Source organism: Heloderma suspectum, chromosome 9 (assembly GCF_057233095.1).
Source record: "Heloderma suspectum isolate Gila_16-S chromosome 9, 16-S_ref, whole genome shotgun sequence".
Lineage (NCBI taxonomy): Eukaryota > Metazoa > Chordata > Lepidosauria > Squamata > Helodermatidae > Heloderma > Heloderma suspectum.
This window is the reverse complement of record NC_139466.1, coordinates 26,435,225-26,445,049: the sequence shown is the minus strand read 5'-3', so window position 1 is coordinate 26,445,049 and position 9,825 is coordinate 26,435,225. Positions and strand designations below refer to the sequence as shown.

General features: G+C 47.8%; 1 protein-coding gene across 1 annotated transcript in view; it reads right to left on the bottom strand.

Annotated features, from left to right (window-relative positions):
* Positions 1-1,452: 1,452 nt before the first annotated feature.
* The window catches only part of MID2 (midline 2), a 227,131-nt gene continuing 218,758 nt past the window's right edge, over positions 1,453-9,825 (bottom strand). The window contains exons 9-10 of the mRNA XM_084813324.1: positions 8,242-8,449; positions 1,453-2,856 (exon numbers count right to left, since the gene is read on the bottom strand). Coding sequence (XP_084669450.1) covers positions 2,454-2,856; positions 8,242-8,449 — 611 coding nt within the window. The 3' untranslated portion in view covers positions 1,453-2,453. The remainder of the gene's footprint in view (positions 2,857-8,241; positions 8,450-9,825) is intronic.

Below are 9,825 nucleotides of genomic sequence, written 5' to 3'. Positions count from 1 at the left end.
ACTTTCCACTGGCCTACCAACCCTTCCCAAGTCCCCCTCTTCTTCAGGACATTGTGTTGTCTGGTACAACTTTTCTGTAGACCAGCAGCTCTCAGCTATGTTCTAAAGCAGTCTTCCCCAACCTAGTGGCCTCCACCAGATGTGTTGCGATTACATCTCCCATCATCCCCAGCCAGCATGCCCAGTGGGATGCTAGGTGTTGTCATCCAACACATCTGGAGGGCTCCAGATTGGGGAAAGCCGTTCTAAAGGCTTTCTGGCTCCTCCATCCATCTATGCTACTCTTTGGAGATGGAAAGCCAAGTATGATGATGTGCTCGGCACCCAGTGCACAGCCTTGACCTAGATAGGAGACACTGGACTGCCTTGTTCGAGGGAACTCCAGTGTTACGGGTTCTCTGTGAAGGGCCAACCTCAAATCAAATGGTCTGTGCCATGAGAGATTGGTCATAAACAGATGTAGAGAATGCAGGATTGCTTTTGGCCTCTACCAGTCGGGACGCCAAGAAAACAGAGTAAACCACAATAGGCAACCTGTTTGGGCCTGTGGCAATTCGAGAAACTGTCCTGGGCACCACCACAACATGGGTACACTGCAGATGAAAGCATTAGCCTGCAGCCAGCCACCATCTTCATTTCCCAAGAACATCTCTGAGTCCGTGTGGCCCATTCATGAGAAAAGAAGATGGGAGCAGCCAGAGGACCTCACTTGGCTTTGAGGAGATCCCAGCTGCTGGTAAGACATTTTGCTATTTTTAAAAAATCCGCTGCCAAACCCAACTTAGATAGGAAAATGCATCCGGAATCACCTCTGTGGCCCAAGGAGCAAGGGGCCAATTCCTTTGCCTCTCAAAAGCCAGATACGCTACAGTAGTTATAGCTTTCCAAACAGCCACTGTGTCACCCATTTCTGAACGCATTCCTTGTGGTACTTTGGGCTGTGTTGTGCATTTACAAAATCCCTGCATGGAAGGCACTTCTGAGCAGGACATAAAGTCAATCTGCACCTCTCATAGCCATGGGTATTTTTTGCTGCATGTAAACAGGCATGCACTGAAGCTGCGATCAGCCAAGGCTTTCCAGCATGTAGGCATTGCATTTACCCAAGAGCTCTCTGCTGACGTTGTCTCTGTGCATTTAGACTATGCATGGGGGAGGGCACAGGATTGCATCTGCTGGCCCTGCCTCCGACTTTGTGGACCTTTACTATATGTGTGTGTGGCAGAACATCCGCAAAAGGGGAGCCTAGGCTGTTCGTGTGTAGGCCCCCTTTTGCAGACATTGCGCTGAACACGTGGACACTGAGGGAGGTGGTCAGGGCTCATGTGGCAAGCAATGCCGAGGGTGGAGCAATTGGGCATAGTCCCGCCCCTTCCTCCACACCCACAGCATTGCTAGGCAGTTAAAAGATTCAGGTCCCACACCCACAGGTCAAAAATCCACGTTAAATTTGCATATGCACGTTTATACCTATATATTCATATTGAGAAATAATTACGAGGATGTATTTACATTTCCCAAGAGGCAAAGCTGGCCAATTAATTTCCCATCCAAACCAGCTCAAATAAAATACATTATTCAATTAATTTGCACCCTGCTCCAGATGATCCCAAATCAGTAGTTCTTTTTCAGTTCAAATTAATTTGCAAACTCCCCCCACCCCCCGGGCTTCTTTCTCTTTCCCTCTTGAAGGAAAACTGCCCCCATCCCATGCAATTATGCTTAGAAGAAAAGCTTCCATGGAAGTTTTTTTTCTAAATTTAACTGCCATGCCACAATCATCCCCTGTAAGAAAGAAATCTTCCACTGGCATCAACAGACTCTCAGGACTCTGGGTAATAGATCTGGAGCCCTGGGAAACAGATTTTGGGCTCCATCGGCCCAGGCCCAGCAACAGCCCTGCTCCATACACAGTCTAAAGGCACGGAGGCAACATCTGCACAAGGCTGAAATGAATAGCCCACGTGCACAATTGTCACTTGTGGCAGCAATATGTGGGACAGTCCTATGTTTTCCAGGCTTCCAATTCTGCTTGGCTCTCTCTCAAAATGGTGGGTTGGAGAACTGCAAGGTACCCTAAGAATTCTCTCTCTCTCTCCCTCTCCCTCTCTATACAGTAGAAAGCTCTAGTTCTTCAACTTCTTGGCAGCGGAGAAGGCCTGCCCTGCCCCACGTCCTGCCATGACACCCTTTCCCCACCAGGAAACAAACAAGACATGCCAACTCCATTGGAGAAAATTCAGTAGTGCTACCCAAAAAAATAAAACTAAAATTTAGTTCGTAAAACACCCCCCACACTCCTCCTCCAACAGGTGGGTTTTCCTCGGGAGAGAAGTTGGCTAGACCTGGCGAGCAGCCACAGGCCACCGCAGGAGACAGGGGCCCACCTTCCAGTCTCGTTGCGCAGAAGTTCCTGAGGCTTGGCTGGAAGGGAACAGGGGCTTCCCGACTCCTCAATGGCAGGTCTTCATCCCTGATACATACGGGGACTCCTGTGGCCGGCAATTGCACTCTTGCTGTTCAGGGTAGTCTATAAAGTCTGGGGCGGGCAGACCCGAGACAACCATTAAAGATTTGTTCCAAATGGTGAAGGTGGGGCAGACGGGCAGGATGAAAGAAATCTCAAAGGTGTGGAGATGAAGGGAGTTGGCTGGGTCATAGAAGGAGAAGACATTGTTGTCATAGTCCAGGAGAACGCCCAGGCGCTTCATCTGTGGGTGAACATCCACCAACATCTCCTTGTTGTTGTGCCGCACGACAAAGTTGTTGTTGCAGCGGGAGAACACCCAGGAGGAGGAGTTCTTGCCGATCCACTCATTCTTCGGGGCTGACTTGTAGGCAATGCCGATGGCGTACCTGGAGGGCAGGGGGGAAACCAAGAGGCACGTTCACAAGGGAAGCCAGAACGAGAGACATCAACTGGAACCGAGTAACTAGTTTGACTCAGCCAGTGTGGTGTAGTGGCTAAGCACTGGACTTCAGCCAGGGAGGTCCGGGTTCAAATCCCCACTCGGCCGTGATGCACACTGTGTTCCCTTAGGCCAGTCACTATCTCTTTCAGCCTAGTCTACCACACAGGGTCATTGTGTGGATAATAAAGGGGGAGAGAATATATGTATGCCACCTTGAGTTCCTTGGAGGAAGGGATAAAAATGTTGCAAGGAAGTCACTGTTGGTTGGGTGTACCTGCCATCTGAAGTGTGGCCGGGGAACAGGGGAAAGGGCCTATTTGGTGGTGGCATCCCGACTGAGACATGCTCTCCTCAGGGAGGCTCGTCCAGCACCTACTTTGAGGTCATTTTGATAGCAGGCTTGTATTGCCACGTTTTTCAATCCTACGTTCGTTGCTTTTACGCTGCTTGGTCTGTTTTAATTCTGCTGACTTGCTTTTATACTGCTTATACTGTGGTTGTTTTAATATTCTTGGTTCAATGCTTTGTTTTAATTTGTCTTATGGTAATTTTAACTTCTTGTAAGTCACTGTGGGAACCTGTTGAAAGGCGGGCTATTACTCAAGCAAGCAAACAAACACACACACACAAATGATGGCTTGGTTTTTCACAAAGAAAAGGAATTCCCACCCATACACCGCCCCCCGCATTTTCCTGATAAAAGACTACGTAGGAATTCCAAATTTCATGCTGCATCAAGTGCAATCCATGGGAAGATGATGTGTGTTCTCCTACTTCACAACCCAGCTATTACAGGGTATTCTTTATCTGTAGGGCTTACATTGCTACATTTAGTCGTCTTCTGCAGTACCTGAGCCCAAGAGCAAAGCATACCTTCTCTGCCCACTGCATGCATCTGAGGCCTCTTCTTGGAAAAGGTTGATACCTCAAGAAACCAGCTAGCCTCTCTAAGGTGCCACAGGACTCTTTCTACAGATTTCTACAGGTTTCTTTAGACCCCAAGAACTGTGGCCCTTGTTGCTTTTCACTCTGACAGAGAGTGACCTCTTCACTTCAACAGGATGGCAGGGATACACAAAGAGACACTTTGCAAATCCTGTCCTCTTGGAGACTTGCCACAGCATATGTCTGAGCACCGATATACGTATTTAGAAAACCATGCAACATGAGACTCCCATGGACTGTGCCAATACGTGAAGGGAGTTGAATTTTTAGCTCTCCCCCATCATGTGAAAACCTTTCTGCATGTAGAAGATGAAAACATCCAAAGCAGTTCCTGCCTAGACCTCTCTAAAATGTGCTAGTTCCCTATGGCCAGGGAGGGCTTGGAATGCCATTCAAAAATGTGATTTCCTCACCCCACTCCTGCAGTCTGAAATGGTAAAGGCCAGGAAAGGTTGTTGAATGTTGAACGTGCCAGACCTAAGTGTGTTCAGCAGAGGTGGGGAACCTCTTTCAGCCCAAGGGTTAAATTCAGTTTCAGAGCTCTTGGAGGCCACATTTCAGTGCAGGCAGGGGCAAAGGGAAAAGCGGGGGGCAAAGCTTTTTTTCTTTTTTTTTTAAACCAGCATATTGTAACTTGCCAAATACTGAAAAAGAAAGGAAATACTTAGACTAAAAGAGTGGTGCATGGCAACCCTAAGCAAAATTACATGGGTTCATTGGGCTAAGCAGGAAAGATTCAAGATAAATCAATTTGAATGGGAATGGCCGCCATTTAGGCGGAATTATAAGCAAGGTGTGATACCTGGTAATCCATTTCCTTTATTGTAAGTTTAAAGGTTATTTCTGTCTAGATGTTTTATTGTGGTAAGGTGGAGCTCACTGCTCTTTAATGTTTGTAATAGTTTTAGTGTTGCCACTGTCTAAAAAATTGTAATTTCTTAGTGTTCGCAGTGATTTGTTTTGTAAAGTAAACTGTTTAAAAATAGTAAAGACATTTATTTAAAAAAGAAAAGAAGAAGCTCTTACGGCCAGTCCCTAAGCCTTGGGAAAGGCATTACAACCTTTTAGAATGGAGGAAAAATTGCACATAAAACTAAGAAACTACCAAACATTGGGGGGGGGGGTAAAGGGGAAGGGTGTATGGCCAACTGGGGAACCTTGGGGGGCTTGATAGCGATCCTAAGAGGGCCAGATTTGGTCCATGGGTCTGAGGTTCTCCATCCCTGTAAAGGAAGCTACAGAAGCTTCCTCTGGAATGATCTCCCCTCTGCGATACGTCAGGCACTCACGATCACGTGCTTCCGATGATTACGAAAAACGTACTTGTTTACCCCAGTGTCTCCTAACCATTAAGTTATCTAAATGTTGCATGCTTGAGGAGTGCAATCTTATGGCCCCTAGGCAGCGTCTGGGGGGGGTGCAAGGATTTTTCAGATTACTGGATCCGAGGCCAAAGACAGCGCTCCGACCTCGGACCCAGGAGTCCGAGCTCCCCATCCCCTCCAGCTCCCAAAAACAAGCTTGGAGAGGAAGGAATGAGGGCATGCCAGTGGGCAGGGAGAGGACAGCTTATGCTGTATCCCAGCCTCCTTCCGTCCACTTCCCTGATACGAAAATGCCCGTATAGCTAAACTGCATACCAGCAAGTTTGGAGGCTTATGAGTATCAAGTGAGATCCAATATGATTGTACCCTTAATAATGTAATGTTTTGTAATATGTTGTGAACCACTTTAAAATGGGAAGCAGTATATAAATGTTCTAAAATAAATAAATAAATAAGACCCTCCCCTAAATAAATAAATAAATAAATAAAACACTTTCTTAAATAAATACATAAATACATAAGATGCTTTAATAACTAAATAAATAAATAAAGACACTTTCTCAAATAAATAAATAAATAAATGATCCTTTCTTACATAAATAATTAGGACCCTTTCTTAAATAAATAAACAAACAAACAAAACCGTTTCATTCATTCATAAATAAATAAAGACCATTTCTTGAATGAATTAATTAATTAATTAATAAGACCGTTTCATTCATTCATTCATTCATAAAAAAGAAAGAAAGAAAGAAAGAAAGAAAGAAAGAAAGAAAGAAAGAAAGACCTTCTCTTACATATATACATACATACATAATAGTGAACACAGAGAGAGAAGGCTAGACTGAGGGTCAGGCTTCAACACTACTAGAAGTTTTGTGCCTGAAGCATGTTATTACCTACCCAGAGCCTTTGGGGCAGGCCACGAATCAAAACAAATCGATCAGGCATACTGCTGTCAACCACCTGACCAAGGTTCAGTGACAGCAACCTTGCAAAGCAACAAGAGTCCTGAGAGTCGACCAAATGTAACAATGGGCTGGAGTGACTCTCTGGAGCTACCAGGTGGAGCCCCTCCTTCCCCCTAGCCCCCCGCAAACGGAACCCTGTGCTTTGTCGGGGCAAACAAAGGAAGAATGGAGGTTGGCTTGGAGGAGGGCAACTGGGGAACTGTGCGGGGCCCAGCAATGTTTCAGCTGCATCTGCTGGAAGCCGCAGGTCCCCGCTGTGCCTTTGATCAATGCATTTCTGTGTGACACATGCCCGAGGCTGGTTTTGAGTCACAGCCGTACCCCGGCTCAATTATCCGCACCCTCCCTCCCTGCAGTGCAGAGCGAGCGCCGCGTCTCTTGCACGTACCTTGAAGGAATACATACAGTCGGTACTGCTGCTGCTGCCGCCAACGTGTATTTTTAAATTAAGCCCTTCAGTGGAAGGGACCGTGCACAGACAGCTTTCGGAGAGACACACACATTTCCAAAGCAAGAGCAGTTCCCTGCAAGATGACTCACTAATGAAATCCATACATCTTCTGTGCTGGCCGTGTCCTGTGATGCTGCGCTGGGTAGGATCCCACTGTCCCATGCAGGGGATGTAAAGGGGGCTCGGCTGGCAAGGGGGCATGTGGGGAGAGTAGGAGGTTCCTGATAGGGTCGGCACAATAAACCAGCAACCTACTCCTGGCGTTAAGCCTGTAGATTCTGTTCCCATTGGAATCAATAACAACCACAGTTTATATAGAACTTTCCCTAAGTGGTCAAGCCAGTGAAATACATTTGGTCCTTTTGGGACCCAGCACTGAACTCAGCAGAGGCAGGGGGCTCTGTTGTCAGTGGGGTGGTGAATCCACTCTGGGTTTCAGTCAGAACCAGTCAGGACTCTAAAGAAGCTATCCAAGGTGCAGAACCATAACCCCAGAATAGGTTCAGCACTGTGGAGAGCTCCTTTAGAGTCCTGGCTGAAACCCAGAGCGGCTTCACCACCCCACTAACATCAAAGCCACCAGCCTCCACTGACTGAACTACTTGGCTAACGGGTGCTGTCACTTTCAAGGCTGAGAGACTATATGTTAACCACGAACGGGGTTCTTGTAGTCACTGCCAGAAGAAATGGAAGTGGCCACTACACTGAGATACCAAACAAATACAGGGATGATAAAAGCAGCTATTAACCATGATAGCTAAAATGGAGCTGCCATGTTCAGGAGCCGAATTCCTCTAGCTACCAGAGGCTGGAGACCAGCAATACAGGAAGGGCCCTGCTTTTATAACCTTCCCAGGAATGTCTGGGCAGCTGCTGGCTGGAAACAGAAACATGGCCCTTTTGGGTGCTTATGATCTTAAGCTCTCTGCTTTGCTTTGGTTTCGTACAGCACCACCAAGTCTCTTTTAAATAGCTGTCTTTAAATTCTGTGGCTGAGGACTGCGTGGGAGGAAATATCATACATCAGGGGAGCAGAAGCTCAGGCCTGGGGGCAAAATCCAGCCATGCCCCCTTCCTTGGGCTCCACACCCTTTCCCCCAAGCACCAATCCTTTGGCGTTTTCTTGGCTTCCGTGCAGTTTTGTTCCCCACTGGAAAAGGTTGACATGCCTCTACTCAGGCTTAGTTACTGAGTAGAGGTTGAAGCTACAATGTCCTAGTGTTTTAGCCATGCCCCTTGCCTTTGGCCACACCTCCTTTCACCTTCAGCTCCACCCATCATTGGAATGCGGCCCCCGAGAGCTTCTCTGAAATGGAATTTGGCCCTCGGGCTGAAAGAGGCTCAACACCTGCCATACGGAGATGGGGCTCCAAATCAGGCAGGGGAGGGCAAGGTCCTGGTGCTGAGGCCTACAACTCCCATCAGCCATCACCACTGGCTATGCTGGCTGGGACTCGTGGGAGTTGTAGGCCAAAACATCTCACGGGCCACCAGATGCCCACCCTTGGAGTAAGGGAAAGGAGCACTACGCCCACCCACCCAGCACTGTTGACCCACACCTACAAACAGGCTGCTGGTGGGATAGTCCCTCCTCTGCCCAGTCACCCTACACTGGCATCCGCAGTGGAGCCACTCACCAGGTGGAGGAGCCCACCGTCACCTCCCAGTAATGGCAGCCACTGTCGATGAAGACGTTGCCCACCGCCCCGTAGCACCCCGTCCCGCTGAACCTCTCGGGCGTGTGGCTCTTTTTCAGGGAGCTCTCGTCTTTCTCCATTTGGAGCCCGTCATTGGAGATCTTGAGCTTTTTGTGAGCCATCTTGGGGTCCAGTTTGAACGGCTGGCCTGCAGGGACCAGAAAGAGACGGAAGGCACAACATTGAAAACAAACAAACCATCATCATCATTATATTTATATCCCGCCTTTTCCCCAGTACTGGGACTCAAGGCGGCTTTACAACATTAAAACTTGTACAATTAGACCCTATAAATAGAAGTCTAAATAGTACAAAGAAGTACAAACGAATTAAAATGTTCCTCTTTCAACGCAGTTGTGTGCTTGCTTATTGACTGACTGATATGCTGCTTCCCTGATTCCTCAGGGGCCGCTCCAAAACATAATCATAGCAATAAAACCAGCGGGAGCTGATGGCTCCGATGTCAGAGCCAGTGTGGTGTAGTGGCTAGAGCGCTGGACTGAGAGTCGGGAGATCCAGTTTCTACTCCCCAATCGGGCTATGAAGCTCACTGGGTGACTTTGGGCCAGTCACAGACTCTCAGCCCAACCCACCTCACAGGGCTGTTGTTATGATGATAAAATGGAGGAGGAGGATTATGTATGCCACCTTGGGTTCCTTAAGGAGGTAAAGAGGTGGGATATAGTCATAATAGAATGAATGAATGAATGAATGAATGAATGTGGGGTGGTGAATCCGCTCTGGGTTTCAGTCAGAACTCTAAAGGAGCTATCCAAGGTGCTGATAGCTTCCGCACCTTGGATAGCTCCTTTAGAGTTCTGACTGGTTCTGACTGAAACCTGGAGCGGATTCATTCCCCACTGACATCAGAGCCACCAGCCTCCAGTGAATAAAACCGATTTAAAACTAACATAACTAAAAATAGGAGCCTCATAAACTCTGGGACTCAGACAGCAGCAAACACACATCTGAACAAAATCAGTGTTAATCTTTCTGAAGGCTGGGAAGGAAGCGGCTAAATGACCCTCCTGAGGCAGGGAGTTCCACAGCTTCCTGTCAAGAAGCACATTTCCACCGGTAACTATTGCCAGTGAGAAACAGGCCCAGTTTGGCTTTGAGGAAGGTAATGCAAATGCCCAGGCCAGGAACACAGGAAAGCTGCCTTATACCAGGTTAGACTATTTGTCCACCTAGCCCAACATTGCCAAGAGTGCAGAACCTCAGGTAGGGGGGAGCAAATCTGCCCCCCCCCGGGGCTCCCCACATGCCAACAGCCCCTTTCCCCAGCCAATTGTTTTCTGGTTTCCCAGCTTTGGTGCAGTTCTTTCCCCCCATTCTAAAAGGTTGAAATATCTGTCCTATGGTATTTCTCTCCTTAGTTACCAGCAGCAAAAGAGTTTTGAGCTAAAATATGCAGGGTTTTTTGGCCCTGCCTCCTTTGCCATTGGCCCCGCCCACCACTGAAATGCAGCCCCTGGGAGCTTCTCTGAAATGGAATGTGGCCCTCGAGCTGAAAGAGGTGTA